Source organism: Vipera berus (genome assembly GCF_964194415.1).
Source record: "Vipera berus genome assembly, chromosome: 1".
Lineage (NCBI taxonomy): Eukaryota > Metazoa > Chordata > Lepidosauria > Squamata > Viperidae > Vipera > Vipera berus.
In genome coordinates this window covers 243,680,446-243,699,149 of record NC_138202.1, presented here as the reverse complement: position 1 = coordinate 243,699,149, position 18,704 = coordinate 243,680,446, and the positions used below count along the sequence as shown (strand labels likewise).

The window sequence follows — 18,704 nt, the reverse complement described above, 5'->3', positions numbered from 1 at the left end:
GCGGCGGCGGGCGGCGGGCGGCTGCGGCCAAGCTTACGAGACCGCCGGGAAGCGAGGGAGTGGGGAGGGAGCCCGGCTAGTTCCTCCTTTCGCCTGACCTGCCGCCGGCGCTGTTGTCGCTGCGAAGCGCCTTACGTGGCTGGATTGCTTCGCTCCGCCGGGCGGAGGAAGGCATCCCAGGCAGGCTCCATCATGGAGGCTCGCTACAATCTCAAAAGCCCGGGTGAGTAGCCAAGGAAGGGGCGCGGGGGAGGGGGGGGGAAGGCGGGCGGTTAAGGCAGCATAAGTCTTTTGCGGGAGGCGGCTGCGTGGCTGACAGCGCGGGCGGCAGCCGCCACGCGAGCCCGAGGCTTTGTTCTGTGGCTAGGCCGGAGCCGGAGGGGGGGGGGACTTTCGTTTACATCGCTCCCGTAGGGTACTTGAAGGGGGGGGGGAGGTCTCTTATGAGCTCTCAGGGTCCGCTGCTCCGGCGTTTCCCCACCAGGATCGTTGCTCAGCCCCAAGGGACGGGGCTTGCATTTCTGTCTCTGGTTGCCGACTTCCCTAAGAGGCAGTGAGAGTTGCTGGAGAGCCCCGGAATCCATCGGGGCGGATGATGATGATGATGATGGGAGGGTTGCGGGACGGGGACTCTCACTTTCCTTCTTGGATCTAACTTCTGTTATTGATATCGTGTTTATATAATATACAGCGTGTATGGGTGTATACACGTCGTATCTTAAAAAAGGCTTGAAACGAAAGACGTATTTCAAAGAGTCTTGAAGAATAAAAGGCATGGTTATGCAAGATTGCACCATCAATTCCACTGCCAAATGTTAGAGGATATTAATTGAGTGGATGTACTTGTTATTCAATGGGGCATGTGTAATTTACTCAGCTTTTTTCTTTTTCTTTTTTAGTAAGTCAGTGCAGTCTTGTCAAAAGGTAACCGGGCAGACTTAACGGTTTTATCCAGATGTAAAATTTCTGGATTGTTATGGTGGTGGTTTTTCATTGTTTACTTGAAGAATTGCAATGTCATATTTAGGATATCTTCCTATTGAGTATTTTATTTCGGGAAAGTCCAATGAATATCATGTCAGTGATTATTTAAATGTACTTTGACTTTAGTGTTATCTATCTTCTGTCCCCCTTCTTCCCTGCCTCTCTCCTTTTTAGTTCCCTGAAGACACAAGGACAGATGCTACATCCAGAACTTCTGAATATTCCAGCTATTCAGTTTCCTTTTTTGAACTCTCCTATAAAATATAATATTCAACAATGACATACCTTCTTTTGCAACCAAAACTGTCATAATAGGACAGGTAGAAATCAGATCTGGCAGATTAAGAATGGTCTCGGGAGAGTATGTGTTCAGATTTTATTTGCTAGAAGAGTGAACATTGCTTTTCATACCTCTCTGTTCTCAGAATAAATGTTATCATATGACTATGCATCCACAGAAAAATATTCCATCTGCTCTGAGTAGAAAAAATAGTCTTAATAGAAAAGGAGAAAAATATGTAAAGCCAAGATGCTATTAACAGGATTGAATTTTACCATAATTATCGCTGCCCACTAACATTTTCCAACAAAGCTGCCCTGGAGTATGCCTGTCTGATAATACCATCAGGTATTAATTGTGCATAGAAATAACCTCTGGTAATTGTTACACATCTAGCCAAGTTAGAAATGTAGAATTCGATTAGCCCTCAGTGTTACGCACTATCCATAAAAGTGAAGGAAGTTTACACTCCCACAAATGTAATGTTAAAAAGGAAAGAAAACTCAATTAGCTATATATATAGTATAATAGAGCCAGTTTGGTCTAGAGCAGACATGTCAAACACAAGGCCCGGGGGCCAGATCCGGCCCGCGAAGTGGTTTCATGCGGCCCGCGAAGCCATCCTGGAAACAGGGAGGGAACAGCCCCCACTGCCTTGGCCCTGGCCCAGAGACCCTCCTCCTGCCAGAGACCCTCAGATCTGTCCCACTCCTGCCCAGGCCCCATAGGCACCCTTGATGTGAACGATGTAGAGTTGGCCACGCTCACCCAGTAGGCCACACCCACCCAGTAGGCCACGCCCACCCAGCCCCCTGAGGGCAACCGCAATGCTGATGCGGCCCTCAATGAAATTGAGTTTGACACCCCTGGTCTAGGGGTTAAGGCTCCAGCCTAGAAACCAGGAGACTGTTCTAGTCCCATCTTGGGCCTGAAAGCCAGCTGGGTGATTTTGATTCTGAGTGATGGAACAGGCTGGAGAACTTTGTTTTTTGAGCTTGGTTTCCTTGTCTTTTGTTTGAGAGTGAGTAGCTCTGTCAACAGTCTATTTACATTAAGCAAGAGCAAAATATACGGCCTACCTTTTTTTGAAAATGGGCATTTGTTTCACAAACACTTTGTAACTATCCAGGGGAAAAAAGTCTTAAGGTCAGCGCATAGCTGAAAAAGGGAAAATTCTATCTTGGGACCCATTAGAAAAAGGATTGAAAACAAAAGTGAAATCTTTGTAATATTCTTATACAAATGTATGTCTTTTCATGTCTAGAATACTATGTACAGTACTGGCCACCGCATTTATAACTGAATTAGAAAATGTGCAAAAGAGGGCAGTCAAAAAGTCAGCTTGAGCATTTTGTTTATAAGACAAAGCTAGAACATTTGGGACACTCTGCTTTGGAAAAAAAGTGACTAGAGGGACATGATAGAGATGTAGGAACGCATGAGGAAATTGGACAGGGAAACATTTTTCTCTCTTTCTCGAAACACTGATCCAGTGAAGTTGCCTGGAAAATTTAGAACAGACTAATGTACTCTTTCACACATTGTATTATTAACTTGTGGAATTCATTGTCACAAGGTACGGTGATTGTGTAGATAGAACATGAGTGTCTTAACCTTTTGGCTTGTCTGGGCCGCATTAACCAAAGAGGAATTGTCTTGGGCCACATATAAAATATATGTAGTAAAATATATAACTGCATATATTGTTAAATGTTAAAAGTTTATGATCTTGTGGGGCCACATTAACAGCTGCCCAGGACCGCATGTAGCCCATGGGTTGGACACCTGATGTAGAAAGTAAAGAGGATGATCTTGATGAGACAAGGAAGTTCTGTTATCAAGGCAGCAAGTAGGTAAATATTGCAGAAGCCCAGATAATGATGGAGGGTTGCAAAACCATCTTAGAAAAGCACTCACTTAATTCATATGAATATAAAAGAGGGAAGGGGGAAAATACATTCAGACTTGCAAGTTTCTGTGACTGTAGCCAATCTTAAAAAAAATAGTTTTGGGCTACGTGGCATCTATTTCTTAATCTGGTCGACATGACATGACATGACATTACAGTTTGTTGAATATTCATTATGTTGCCTTACTTAAGTGTACATTTAGATTCAAGATTCAAAGATCCAAAGAACAGTGTCATTAGTTCTGTGTATTTGGAGAGCTTTGAACAGGTGTTTCTTCCTCATTCCACACTTTAACCCTGTCTTGAAACAGGAAGACTGCCATTGTGAAATACCAAATCAGGTTTGCAGTTGTCATGCCCAAGCTTTTGAATATATGCTACCAAAACCAGCTCAAGGAAAAAAGATTCTGAAATAAAATGTGATGATCCATAATTAATACATTTTAATAAATTATTATTAAAATAAAACCTAAAATAATATGTAGAAAATTCAGAGTTATTAGACCTGTTGTACATACCTATAATTCTGGTTATTTGGAGTTCTTCTTTAGATTGATCTTGATTCCTGGTGGCTTCATGATTATTATTTTTTTGGCAACAGTATGGGCATGGTTTGTCATTACCTTCTTTGGAATATTCTGGAATATTTTGGGGACTTCCTAGTTTAGTCTATAGTCCTCATTTAAGTATTAACTAAATCTGGTCCTGCTTAGCTTGAACCTAGAATGGCTTAGTCAGCCATGGCCACTTCCTAAGACAAAACTCCCTTGTGCTTTTACAAATATTGTGTCAATTTCTTTGATTAATAACTGACCCCAATGAACACTATTGTATCTGAAAAGTATTTGAGCCAAGGTCTAAATAGAATTAAGAAAAATGTGTTTGCATAGTTATGGCGAGGATCCATTAAGCTTAGCTTTTCTTTCCAGATTCACCCTAGCATTTCTCAAGACTTCTCCATAAACCTTATCCCCAAAGACTGGACAGCAATTACATTCAGTTTAATTGTAGCATGTATCATTCCCCAGAAAGGAAAATTTGATATTTCCTTCATGCATCTTTTTCCTAAGTTCTTGGGATTCTAATTCCTGTGACAGGACATAATTTTTATTCCATTTACTTCATGCTGAGTATGATTCACCTCCCTCCCTCCCTTCCTTTTTCATTTACAACAATAAAAATACCACTTACATCAGACATGTCAAACTCGTGATGTCACGTGACGTCGCGCAGCGTATTGGGATGGTTTTGCCATTGCCGGCAATGGGGTGGGCACGCCTTCTTCATGACGCCTCTGGCCCATGGGCCGGCAGTTTGACACCCCTGACCTACATGATTATTTATTATTTATTTATTTATTTCGATTTATATACCACCCTTTTCCCGAGGGACTCAGGGCGGTTTACAGGGCAAATTAAAACAATACAATAAATACAGGTTAAAATAAAATTAAATTAAATAGCCCCAAAATAATTAAAAATTAAAACCTTAACCCAAAACCCTCAGTTCAGGCCGGCAAGCTCGAATAGCCAAGTTTTTAGGTCCCGGCGAAACGAGCGTAGGTCAGGGGCCATCCGGAGTTCCACAGGCAGCTGATTCCAAAGGGCAGGCGCACCCACAGAGAACGGTCTCCCCCTGGGGGCCGCCAGCTGGCACTCCCTGACAGGCGGCACCCTGAGGAGGCCCTCCCTGTGGGAGCACACAGGACGATGGGAAGTTGATGCTGGCAGCAGGTGCTCCCGAAGATAGTCCGGACCCATGCCATTTAGGGCTCTATAGGTCATCACCAGAACCTTGAATCTCACCCGGAGGGCAACTGGAAGCCAATGCAGCTCGCGGAGAAGAGGCGTTACATGGGAGTATCGGGAAACCCCCATCACAACTCACGCGGCCGCATTTGCCAATTAGCAAACTTGGAAACATTAAAATGTTTCCTTTGTAGATTAGTCTGAATCCAATTACTGAAACAAATAAAAGCTTCCAAATTACATTTATTTTCAGATGTTTTATTGCCCTTCAGGACATGAATATTTTTTTTCTCCATTAAATAACTAGAGTATAATATTTAATATCATGCTTTAAGTTCAAGTTTATCTCTTTCTGAACATGACATTTGAGAGACAAATGTACATTTTGGAACTTCTTTATCATTAAGTGTTGGGGATAAGTTTTGATGTGCTCAGCCAATAGTTAGTAATAGTCATATACTGTTTGTTTTTTTCTTTCCAGCTGTAAAACGTTTAATGAAAGAAGCTGCTGAACTGAAAGAGGCAACAGACCATTATCATGCACAGCCTTTAGAGGTTAGTGGATTCCTATTTTGTATGCAATTCATGGCTAAGTGATTTGAAGAAATTAAATTTAGGGAATTAAAAGTAGGCAAGCATGGACATTCTCTCTCTGAACCTCTTTTTAGTGCCCTCTCCCCATCTTGTATCATAATTGTCAAAAATCAGCACAATGGCTGCTAACCATTTCTAATGAGAAGTAAACAGGTATAAGTCCTAAGAAAGGTTTTTTGGTAGTTAAAAAAAAATAAAACAATGTTCTGCCCAGCACAGAGGAAAAAAACTTGACCTCACCTATGTACAATATTGTTCAGTTTTATTGGTAACTATTGATAGCTTTGGTGCCCCAACCAATTTTGAGTATGGCCCTTAAACAAGTAGACCCAGTGCTTTTTTTGTAAAAGAAAAAGGTGCCGGAACTCACACATGTCATACAACTTGCCTTGCCTACCCTACAAGGTTCCATCCAAAAAAGGTGCGGGAACTCCGTTCTGAGCGTTCTATGAGAAAAAAAGCCCTAAGTAGACCTAGAAAAAAATGGTACAGATAGACCCCACTGAACAACTGTCCTGTTTAGCAACCACTTGAAGTTATGTCAGAGCTGAAAATGTAGTTTTATAACCGTTGTCCTATTTACATCCATCACAGCATCCCATGGTCATGTGATTGCAATTTGCATGCCTTATAACAAGCAGAGTCATCAGAGAAAATGGCAGTAAAATTGGAAGACATGATCATGTCTCAACAGTCTGGTCACTTGCTTAGCAACTGAATGGGACTATTAAGTTGGGATATTAAAGTCAGATTGTTGATTCAAGGAATTAAACTTATGCCTATTTAACCATAATGATGGCAGTCAGGAAAACGTTACTTGACTTCAAATTTAATTTGGTGTATTTCTGAGTGAGAGTGGCTGTTTATATTTTCATTTTTTCTTTTGTAGGACAATCTTTTTGAGTGGCATTTCACTGTAAGAGGTCCTCCAGATTCAGAGTTTGATGGAGGAGTATATCATGGAAGAATAGTGCTGCCACCAGAATATCCTATGAAACCACCAAGTATTATTCTCTTAACGGTAACAAACTTCAGGTGTCAGCTAGAAAACCACAAAGGCTTTGTTAGATTATTCGATCATTGTTAAAAGTTTCAATTTCTTAATATGTAAAATGATTTTAAGAAAAAAAATGTAATTGTTTTTTTCTAACCTTTCATTGTCAACACACAGTCATTAAGTTACACTTGATTTTTAGGATTAAGCTATAATCATTTTTTCCATCACTTGTATGATATCCACTGCATCGGACATGGTTCTCAACAGTGACACCTCTATAAAATCTTTCAGCAGTAAAATCACCATAACATAACATGGTCATATGTTCATTTAACAGTTAAAAAATAAATTAACCCTCTATTCCCTCAGTGAAACTAGCAGTTATCTGCTCTTTTATGCAGGGAGAATTGGAGATATTTGAAGAATTGATGGGGCATGGTAGCTATAGCATGCAAAGGAAAAATAATTTTAAAGTTCTTGGAAATGATTATCAGCAGCAAGTGGTGTTTGGGATTATTCCAGTTCTTTCCTTTTTTGGTATTGAGAGTTTTAATAAATTAAAATAATAAATTAACAACAGCCATTATTTAGGAAATCATAAGTAGTTTTTTATTTATGTATGCTGGAAAAGCAGTCTTAGCTTTTTCCCTCAGCCTGCCAATGGGATTGCTCGCTCACAACTTTTTCACACCAGCCCTTGCTAGCAGCCATTTCAGCTCATCAAGACAGTGACAACACACCTGCCCTTTAAGGCCACAGCTGAGCTGTTTTTTCTGCTTTTCCTTCATTTCCTATCTGGTTCACTTCAGCAAAACCACATCATGACATGCCTCAAAATCCACAGTGAGTAACGCTGAATCTTAGCTTTTAAAAAATGTGTGATGATTTTTCCCCCCTTCTCAATTTGTTTTTTTTAAGGCCAATGGTAGATTTGAAGTGGGAAAGAAAATTTGTTTAAGCATCTCAGGACATCATCCTGAAACATGGCAACCATCTTGGAGCAGTAAGTATCAACTTTTACTGGTAGTATGGAAAGTTTGATAAAGAAGTAAATTTCTGCTGTTAAAAGACCATAGTACTTCAGTACAGCAGATTTTATAATATTCTCTCTCTCTCTCTCTCTCTCTCTCTCTCTCTCTCCCTCTCCCTCTCCCTCTCCCTCTCCCTCTCCCTCTCCCTCTTTCTTTCTCTCCCTTATCAGATCTAGGTACTGATCAATTTTTCAATAAAGATACTGCTCCAGCATCATGTAAATGAGTCAGTTTGTGACTGGTCTTTGTGCATATGCTCAAAATGTGGGGCTGCACGGATAAAATGAGTTAGACCACTGCTATAAGTTATACTTGTGGACAAAAAATCCTTTTCCAAATTGCTCTGTAGCTTTGCCTTTTTTGTACCTTCTCTCTCTCTCCCCCCCCCTTTCTTTCTCTTTGTGCATAATTATTAAAATTATTTTTATTACAGTAAGAACTGCGTTGCTTGCTATTATTGGATTTATGCCAACAAAAGGAGAAGGAGCCATAGGATCTTTAGATTACACACCTGAAGAAAGAAGAGCACTGGCTAAGAAGTATGAGTTACGTTTTGTGTGAAATAAAGAGTTATGCACAATTGTATTTCTGAATAAAAATATTATTTGATTTTGTAATTGATTTTCAGGTCTCTCGGTATCTGAGAGTATATTTTAAATCAAGGTAAACCTTTTAAGGGTTGAAAATTGCTTGTGAACATTAATCTGGGGGCTACCTGGTTGCGGGGGGGTGGGGAATGGAGTAGCAGAAAATATATGTTCTTAGCCTTATCTTTTTTTTTTAGCCTATGTTGATTCCTTTCAACTTACCTAGTTTTAAACCAAGTGTATAGTAAGTGTTTTGACTTATTATCCAAATCTTAGGCAGGTGAGGGACAACATAAGAAATCTTAGGCCAGCATAGATGATGCTTTTTTGCAGGCCACTAAATATGATTTTCATTTTGAGAACTTCTGGTAGAAATAGAGCATCTCCTTTCCTGTCTAACTTCTGATAGAGCAGAAGATTTTTTGCTATAATTTTTTTTCCTAGAAATTTTTCAGCAGATTTATTCCAGATACCCACTGGAATTCAACTTTTTCTTGACTATGAAATGGCAAAGGTCTTAGACTGTAGTCAGATTTAATCCCATGGTATCATAAGGCCAGAGGCTTCTACTGATGTGTGATAAGACCTGCTGCATTACTGTTGCTTCTAGAATTGCATATCACATTATCTACTTACCCTGCAGTTAGGTTCGTCCCTATTTGTACTCTCAAGTTTTTGTTGCTATGGAATTTGGCAGAGCCTTTGATTCTGTTTTGGCTCTATTATTAGCTTCTTCAAGTATCTTAATACAGACGGTAACTAAACAGTACTAAAGCTGTTTTGGATGTAACTTTTAACTGGGCAAAACACTGCATCATAAGGCAACAATTTTTGAACTAAGGTGAGTTAATTTACAGAATGCATCCAAAATCTGGGACCCGTGACTCTCATGGGATTGAAATTTGGCAAATTTGTGGTCACTTCAACACTGCCAACCCAGAGGTTGAGTAGACCAGTTTTGCCTAAGCCCTCTGGAGGTCTGGTAGACCGGCCCCTCCTTTTCAGCTGGAAGTCAGGTAGAATGGTTCCACCCAAGCTCTCCAGAGGCCAGGTAGATCAGTCTCAGCATCAGCTGCCATAGGGCAGTTAGCTGCAAGTCAAGCTATCTGGCGGTTCCTCCCATTCCTCCTGCTTTTTTGCCCTTGCTCATTCTGATTCTCTGCTTAGGCAAGGAATGTCTCTGAAAAGATGACCCCATAAGTCATGGGTTGTCTAGTTATATACATATACATATACATACACACTGTATGTATATATATATATATATATATATATATATATATATATATATATATATATATATATATATATATATGCATATGCATATGTGTGTGTGTGTGTGTGTGTGTATGTAAATTTTTTGGATTGCTAACAAAGAATTTACACAAAGAAAATTTACACAAATATGAGCTGTCACTGTTGTGACTACAGCCTGTGGATGGCCTTGGGTTAGGCTGAAACAGGCAATAAGATTTGTCCCATGTTTGGGGCCTAGCAAGGTATTCTAAAATACTTAACAAACACTTAACATATATATATATGTATATATATATATATATATATATATATATATATATATATATATATATATATATATATATATATATATATATATATATATATATATTTCCTTGCCGTACATATATACATATATATTTTCTTGTCATACTAATTTAAGGCTGAAATTCTGAATATATATACATATATTCAGAATTTCAGCCTTAAATTAGTACGGCAAGAAAATTGATTTTGCACAATTATCTAATTGATCTAATAAATTGCTAGATAGGAAATGAAAATTTAATTAGTAAAGTGAATAGCATCTAAAATGAATAGCATCTGATCCTGATTTTTTTAAAAACTGGATCTATTTCTCTGAGAAGACAGTGGGGTGATGTGTTTGTTCTTTAATCATATTTTGTGATTTTTTTTCCTTTTTAAAATAGAACTAGTCAATTACATGGTGTTCTTTATTTAATCCACAATGCTTAAGTCAAGAGCTGTGTTCAGGGGTTATCAATGTAAGCCAAGATTTAGGAAAAATGTGGTTTTCCTGTGAGCAGAGATTTTCCAGAAATGGAAAATTTACCAGGGTTAAAATTTTATTTCAGGTTGGTGGTAATTACACAATGTTTGCTTATTAAGCAATGGTTCTAAAAAATTAAAATTAAAAGCCAAAAATACACTGTATATTATTTTTATTGCTTATTCCCTAACATTGTTGCCAGTTCTCCAACAAAGTATTTTTTTCCATATCAAAGCTTTTGATTTCTTTGAATGCAGTGTTCAAATTCCATAAAATAGGCTGGATATTTTTTCCACAGAAAATAATGTACTTTAAATATTTATGCAGTGTGTGGACTTTGAGAAAAGAGTGGTAATTCAGATCATACTGGTTTACATTTTCTGAATCTGTCAACGTGCAGTTCTTGGTACACATTACTTGACTGTTTCTCTTTCCCTTTTCTTGATCATGGAAGCAGCTATTTTCCATGAAATGTGAAGGAACATCCTTGGTTTTCCTACGTAGTCAAGTCAGGGCAAGCAGTGATTTCTAACTCTAGCTGGGTAGGAGGAGAATAAAAGTAGACAAACAAGTCATAAAATAAGTTTGTTTAGCTGCCTCTGTGGGCAGAAAAACCAGATGAGAAGGTTGATGAAGAAGTATTCTTGCTTAGTATCTCATGCAATTGCACCCATTCAGTGGCCAGTCTTGTTTCAGAAGTAAATCCCATTGAGATAGTATTGCCATCTTAATTTACTGTTTGTCATAGTTATCTAACAATAACACCCTGTGATTGTTTAATCTTTTTAATTGTGTTCATACTTCAAATAAACCAACATTTGTTTTCCATATGATTTGTTGAACAGTTAGAATACTACAAATGACTGAAGCAGTCATGACTTTATCCTGGGTTACTCTCCTTCCTATTTTGCACCTTTGTAAATCAGTTAAAACTTAGGTGGGGCACAAAAACAAACCTAGATTAAGACTTACTCTGATATATGGGGATAAAATGAGTCTTTTCTGTCTAAATAGGTTTAATAAGATGGTAGGATGGGTGGGTGGAAAGTAGGAAGGAAAAGAGTGTTTCCTCATTAAGTAGATAGCGAAATTTATTAGAAATGGATTGCTGTGCTTCTAAATTCTAAATGACTCTAAAAGTAGAAGTAAAGATGATAGCTTGTTTTCTACTTTTTTACAATCTTAAACATCTGGGCAAACAATTATGCAGCAGATGCATAAACAGAACTACTCTGGCAGTTGTCTGATGAAAGATGTGATCTTCTGCCAGCTTGTATGCACTGCTGCATCCTCAACTGAGCCTTCCCAAACACACAACATAAGTCGTTTATCCAAGGTTAACGCTAAGCAAGGCTTAGTATAACATGCAACATGTTCTTGGGGCTTGCTGATTGTTAAATTAACATATGGTCTGCTATTATTCCCTAGGTCTCAAGATTTCTATTGTGAAGGATGCGGATCACTTATGAAAGAAGTCCTCTTACCATTAACTTCAGGGAGTGCCTCAAGCCAGGCTGACCAAGAAGCCAAGGAACTTGCCAGGCAAATCAATTTCAAGGTAAAATAACTATTTCTTCTTCTTTTCTCTTGATTACTTTGGTGCATAGGACAATCCTAGGGAGATGGATTAGTGCTATCCAGCAGACAATACCAGTCAAAGCAACAAACAACATAGATTAAAAGAGAAAGATGCTTCTGAAAGTCATTCTTCTATCTCTGCTTCATAGGATCCAAACCCTGCCTCCTTTCTTAGCTATATTTGATTTGAAAATTGATAAATCTAATATGTTTGGTGAAATATGTCAGGTCCCACACCCAAACCAGAATTTTAATTTTTCCTCATATTCCCTTTTTCTCTAACTCTATTCCAAATAATTCTCCAATGCTGAGGATCAAGCTGTGGCAGGTTTCAAGGAGGATAAGGAATCGCACCCATTTCTCATTTTTGTTAGACTATTTTTCATGCATTTAATTTGATGCACCCTATTGTTTTACAATTATAATTCTGCCAAAAGAGCGCTATGTGCCAATCTTTACAAAAACAATTCATTACCATTCTGTAGCGAGACTAACTTGCAAAGCAGGATTTTTAAGTGTTACTTTGGTTTCTTTTTTAAAAAACAATAAAATTTTGAGAAATGTACAGTTTTAATCAGAGTACCAGTGTGCCTTTAAGCATACTAATAGCTATCATAAAATCCCTTGGTAGTTTCAGAGCAATATCTCCATTGTGTTTTAAATAATAAAAATGGTGCCAACATGGCTATAGACCAGAAATTCCATTACCTTGTTTTAAAAGTCCTGCTGGAAATTCCATTACCTTGTTTTAAAAGTCCTGCAGCACCCTGTGTGTAGAGCTGAAACCCTCCACATGGTGTTTAGTGATGCAAGCATGTGGTGCTTGCCAGGTTCTGTGTTCTGTATGTGCATGCATATTCTGAAGAGCCTCCATGTCCTAGAAATGTCTTTATGACATTTCTGAAAAAATAAAAATGATGGGTGGCTGCAGCCCAGTGGTTACTTTAGAAGTGGATCCACTTTCCTAGAAGAAAAAAGATAACTGGGAATGATGGAGGGCTTCTTCTAGGATGAAGAAAGAGTGGGGAGAATGGATTGCATTCTGGAAATTGGTGCATTATAACTGGTTGTAGGGGCACGATGGCTCAGTGGATAAAGACGCTGAGTTTTGTCAGCTGCAAAGCTGACAGCTTGGGTTAGAGACCCAAGTGCCGTGCAACCAGGTGAGCTCACTGGAGTAATGTTTTCTTCCAATAAGAATGGAAAGCCATTATGTCGGCTGAGCTGGTAGTCAACTGGAGCTCAGCTCATTGCCACCTCCTAATGTCTAGCATCATTTATATTTTATGGATATGGTTTTTTTTGTTTGTTCTTGGAGGGATTTAATAAACTAAAAACAAAAAGGGACAACTTGATTTTTCTTTCTGTGTCATATTTCAATCAATCATCTATTCCAGAATTGCTTGCTGGGTTTAATAACATGGTGCCTAAGCAGAGATATGCTTCTTACAAAATGATAAATAATGTTTCAAGAAGAATGTATTACATCTGTTCCCATAATTGATTAGAATTTCAGTGTCCCTTTGATGTAATAATTTTGTGGTTTTTCTCATTTTGCTTAAGGCTGAAGGTAATTCATCTAGAAAATCTGTTACTGAACCTTTAGACATGTCAGAATTTAATCATCTTGGGAGTTCCCCTGACCATCAACAAGAAATTACAACTCCAGCATTCCAGGATACCATCACCAGTGAAATGGTGGGTATTTAATAAATTAGACCCAAACTTGGAAAAACCAAGCTAATACTGTTCAGATGCAACTAGAAACCTATTTAAATACTGTGTTAGCGTTTGATTAAAAGTGGGGGTTTCCATGGGATTGGATGTCAAAATGACAGGCATGACTGGATAATCAAATTCCTGCCCCTTTTTAACATCTATTCCACACAGGTTAAAAAAAAGATGGGCCTTCAGTTCTGTTGCATTTACCATTTTGACATTATTGGCCCTCCCAATACCCTTGATTAAAACCATGAGGGTTTTTTTGACACGGCTTTGCTTTTTCTGTCTCTTCTGTGCATCTAAAAGTAAGTGCCACTGAATTTATTGCAGCTCGCTTCTGAAGGTACTATTTGTAAATATTTGCGTTCAGCTTGTCATCACCTATAGTTCCTCATTATTTCTCTTCCACCTTCCCATCACTATCCATTTGTAATGTGTTTATAATCAGGTAAGAAAACTGTTTTCATTTGAGTGACTTATCTTTTTAGAATATACCTAGAAAAATGTTTTTGTCACCACAGTAAGGACTTGTTCATAGACCCAACCTCAGATTAGCCCCAAGTTTTAATGATATACAGTACATAAGAAATGTGAGTTTTGCTTTGCTCTTTAATGATTTTCAGCATTTACTCTATTAAACATTGGGGAATTGTTACGTGTGTCTTCAGACTTGGTTTAATGTCAAGATTCCGACAGACAGAGACAAATAAAGCAGAAGTCCAAGGCTTGGAAATTCCTCAAAGAACATATTTATTAGTTACAAAGTATTGGCACATCAAAAGTGAAACCAAGTCTGAAGACACATGTAACAATTCCCCAATACAAAGTTAAGAAATCTCACCCCTAAGGCTATGCAAGCAACTACGTTCCCCAATACATCTTCTTGGCGGGCTTTTCATGAAACACCCAGCCTGCAGTCTTGGGAGCAGCTGATGACTAGCGAAGCACCTGGCAATTCCCCTCCCTCTTCCTTTCAATGTGTCAACCAAAAATGAATAAGGAAGATGGCCACAGCCATGCTCATTTTTTAAAGTTGACACTTTCTTTAGCAAATATAACTGCATAAAGAAAGATTAATTTTATCCATTTTAAATTACTGTGTTTTTTTAATTATGACATATTAATACAACCAAGGAAAGCTGGTTATATAATCTTTCCACTTTGAAAGTAACTGAGACTTGCTGTTGATCCAGGACAGCTGCTGCTATGACTGCTGTAGATGCAATCTAAATTCACTGATAAATTGTAGACAAATCCCACTTAAGCTGTATGAGTGGGTGTATGGGTTTTTAGAGTTGATGGGCTACAGATTGGTTAAAAAAAATCATGTCAAATCACATCAAAGCATCTGTTCTTGGGTACAGAGTATTTTTCAGCTTTTTAAAAGATGTAGACATGCCAATAGCATATAGGCTTTCCCAGCAAAGTTTTCTTGATATGCAATTGCAGTTTCATGGCATTTGAGTTCTTTTTCCCTTACAAGGCTCATCACTTTTGAATGTGTGGTATCATATGTGTTGCTCTTTTTCTCTCTTTTTGCAAACTGACCCATTGTGAACACCAAAAATAATCACATTTTATGTTAGAGGAAAAAAAGTAAGCAGAATGCTATTAACTTGCTTTAAGTGACAGCACTTAATCTTATTATTTTTTGCCAGAGTTTTCAGAGTAAATATCATCCATAAACAAAAACGCTTGAATTTAACTTTGTTAGTTGCATATGATCGATCCTTAAAGTACATTAATATTTTAAAGGATCCCCTTGTGGATCTCTCTCTCTCCTCTTTTATTTGTCTTACATTAGGAAAGCAGCCTGTATTTGAAAACTGCATCATCTAAAGTTTTGAAATCTTTTTCCTTGTTAGTGTATTAGGCAGAACTAGGTGTTCTAAAGCTCAATACAACAGATATCCACAGGCATTTGAGCAAATTCATTACAATTTATAATGACATCACTATGTAAATGAGAGGATTTACATAATCTGCCACTGCCAACTCTCAAATGACTCACAGCAGTTTATAATAAGCATCAACATAAATAAAAGAATAAAATCAGCAAAATAACCATAGGCACCATTACTGTCACAATGACAAAGCAACAAACATCAAAGGTCCTGGGGACGACAGCATTAAAAAAACCACGCTGTAGTATATTTCATACATAGCTGTAACAACTCTCATCTGCCTATATAGCTTTTTTGCATTCTGCATTAATTGGAGTCTCTAAATGAAACAGTTCAAAGTAAAGGATAGTTCAGAAGCCTTATTTAATCATTATGGGGACATGATTTACTGTTTGCATAGTCTTTTGCTTCAGTCATGGCTGCAGCTAACACGTCTGTTAAGCTGACTGACAGCCCCCTCAGCATTTGAGGCATCCATTTGTAAATTTAGCAGTCTAGCAGAACTCCCAGACCATAGTTCCTACCCCCCACATCCACAATTCCCAGTGACACAAGCAAAGAGCCAGTACATTTCTGGACAAACAGCAATTCCAGTTAGATAGGATTCAGTTTCAGCTTTTTTTTTCATCTCACCCAGATTCAATGGACTCCAGAGAGTAGATCTGTTTTTTCCTAACTGGCAAAGGGTAGGAATGTACAGCTGGATATTATTGCCATACTTGGTGATGCCTTACATAATCTTTTATGTAGATATCCTCATGTAGATATTAAAAGAGTGGAGAGGATGGATACCTGCAGGAACCCACCAGGCCAATCTCTCCTCCATCCGTCGACTGGTGTTTGATTTCCACTTAGCAAATCAGTACCTCTCACTTATCAACCATGTAGGCAATCCAAATTCATCCATATTTTGAAGAGGGTCTCCATCAGAAGAACTAGTGCCACTCGCCGGGTCTGGACCCTGATTAAGAGAGGTCTAAATAATTTGCTTCCTCTGGAGTGCTCTATAGCTGAAGCCTCTCCATCTACTCAACAGTTGTCTTTTAAAAGGGAAGGTTGGGAGCAGGGAGATACTTGTGTAATTTAACTGGATCCAGAAAAAGCCTCTTCAGTGCCAGCAGCTCCTTTAGGAAGCTGTCATCCCTTGCCAATTATCCTCTGCTTTTCTATGGACTTCCCAAAGGTCTTTGTGTTAAAATACAATTGATCCCGGGAACATTGTGCTGGGAACAATGAATACTAATAGATTCTGATTCTCGTTGGCAATATTATACGTATATAAATAATAGCTAACTCAAGCAAGATGAAGGCTTGTTGTTCTTTTAAATACTGGCCAAATAATTCTACCTAGGGCATTATGTTTTTCAGTTCTATTTTGCTGAATTCATTTTTCTCACTCTTAGTCTGGAAATCCAACCAACCCTTACTCTTCAAGTCAAGAAGAGCTCCATTCTCAACCTGCATCCAATAATTCTTCAGTGAGCCCTCGCCAAAGACCCATCCAGCACAGAAGAGTATCAGGTTCAGCCAACTTCAACCAGGTTCAGCAGCCAAGAGTCAACAGAAGCCACATGGGATCAAATATGCTGATTCTCCTCCTTGTTTTAGCATTGGCAGCACTAGTTGTTAGACGCATATATCTAGCCAATGAGTATGTATTTGAATTATGAGATTCTCTCATTTTGAAGACCAGTGACTTGAATGTGTTATTGAAATGTTCTATGTTTGGTATGTCATGAGGATTGTTTACATACGATTACTTTTTTGTATTTTCTCATGTTAAAAGAGAATGCCAATGTACCTGATGAGGTATATTAATATTTTCAAGGAATAAACACTTTGATAGTGGTGAAAGTGGATGATTAACAATCTGTACAAACTGACAGATTACCCAAAATGTCTTTTGAGAATATTCTGCATCAGCAGGATATTTAAGGGTGAAGGGACTTACTGCATTGTTCACAAGCTTTGATGGGTACTTTTAACTGACAGAGTCCTAAAATTGTGTTCTATGCCAATATGGATTTATGGATAATTATTCAAAATAGCAGGACAATAAAGGTTTATTCATGACAGAGCTCCTTAAATTGAAATGCAGAAATGTTTGCATAGCAAATGTTATTGAAATAAAGGAAAGCTGGTAATATATAGTAAGCATGTTTCCTACCTTAAAATTTCAGGAAATGAAGTGCTGTAAATTGTGAGCATTTTCTTTAAAAAGTGGGGAGAACAGAATATAGTTTACTTTTAATTGTCCTGAACTTAGAATAATCTTTTGCAAGTTTTGAAGGCTACTTTTAAAATATTCATTTGTGTATATTTTGTTTTTTTTTAAGCTGAGAATTTGCAAAATTGTTATGTAATATTTACCCAAACTTTATTGATGATAACTTATTTCAGAAATATACATAATGCATTAATTGGTTGTTCCATGTGCCCATCATTAAAAAATAAAATGCTTTTTGAAAACCCATCAACAAAGTTAGAATATTTTCATAAGTTTATGTAAGAAATGCTTCGGGAAAACCTAAGTTTAGTTATTAGTTGAGCTTATCTAATTGCTTCATTCATTGAGTCTGCAAGCAATTGATTCCAAGTAGGAGCTAGAGGTAGTGTTGTCAGCCCTTCAGAGTATAGATCAGGAAACTGATTCCACAGAAAGACTAGAATTCTCCTTTATTGAAATGGGCTCTAGTAACTGACCCTTGGAAGCTGGCTGTGCTTCCCCCCTCAATCTTTTTACCCAGGGAGGAGACAGCCTGACCGTCTTCCTACCGTGTTTCCCCCAAAATAAGACCAGGTCTTATTTTTCTTTTGCTTCCAAAAGAGGCAAAAGGTCTTATTTTTTTGGGGTGGTGGTGGTTGTCTTTTATACTCTCCTCTGGCACCAAGAGTCCCGCCCAGCCGGTCCACTTCTTCTACAGCCAAAGAGCAGCTTCATTCTGCAGCTGCATTCCGGCCTGCATTTTGCAGTCAGGCCTTTCCGGAAGGTCATTATAGCTTAGTATCGAGCTATGGATACCGTAGAAGAAGTGGGCTAGTGAGGAGAGGCCTGGTAAGTGGGTGTGGGGCATGTGGGGCAGGTCCAACCCCCTCCCCCCAGCTTGATTTTTAGGTGTGTCTCGTCCTCAAACTAGGGCTTATTTTGGGGGTAGGGCTTATATTAGGCCCACCCCCAAAAATCAAACTAGGGCTTATTTTCAGGATAGGTCTTACTTTCGGGGAAACACAGTAATACTACCTTTTTTCCCCAGGTATGAAGGAATACTTTCTGAATGTTTTTTTTTTTCAAGGCTGTCCCCTGGCTCTCTTTCTGCCATACCTCGGGATGCAGTCAGCTTCTA

At 38.4% G+C, this 18,704-nt stretch overlaps 1 protein-coding gene across 4 annotated transcripts; it reads left to right on the top strand.

Annotated features, from left to right (window-relative positions):
• On the top strand, nucleotides 1-17,833 carry UBE2J1 (ubiquitin conjugating enzyme E2 J1). Of its 4 annotated transcripts, XM_081333575.1 has the most exons (9): nucleotides 1-223; nucleotides 1,159-1,304; nucleotides 5,403-5,476; nucleotides 6,405-6,536; nucleotides 7,431-7,515; nucleotides 7,977-8,082; nucleotides 11,585-11,714; nucleotides 13,298-13,432; nucleotides 16,764-17,833. In XM_081333575.1, exons 3-9 carry the CDS (start codon nucleotides 5,417-5,419, stop codon nucleotides 17,028-17,030), a joined length of 915 nt encoding a protein of 304 aa, XP_081189701.1. In that variant the 5' UTR covers nucleotides 1-223; nucleotides 1,159-1,304; nucleotides 5,403-5,416; the 3' UTR covers nucleotides 17,031-17,833. The 4 variants fall into 4 exon arrangements, with proteins under 4 accessions (XP_081189701.1, XP_081189699.1, XP_081189702.1 ...); XM_081333573.1 differs by lacking the exon at nucleotides 1,159-1,304 and having other exon boundaries at nucleotides 52-223; XM_081333576.1 differs by lacking the exons at nucleotides 1,159-1,304; nucleotides 16,764-17,833 and adding an exon at nucleotides 13,625-14,036 and having other exon boundaries at nucleotides 52-223.
• The last annotated feature ends 871 nt before the right edge of the window (nucleotides 17,834-18,704 follow it).

What these genes read in the sequence shown, in the direction of transcription:
- UBE2J1 (XM_081333573.1), top strand. Translation starts at nt 193, where the DNA reads ATGGAGGCTCGCTACAATCTCAAAAGCCCGG. An exon ending in CTACAATCTCAAAAGCCCGG is followed by an intron (nt 224 to 5,402) that starts GTGAGTAGCCAA and finishes TTTTCTTTCCAG; the next exon opens with CTGTAAAACGTTTAATGAAA. An exon ending in ATGGCAACCATCTTGGAGCA is followed by an intron (nt 7,516 to 7,976) that starts GTAAGTATCAAC and finishes TTTTTATTACAG; the next exon opens with TAAGAACTGCGTTGCTTGCT.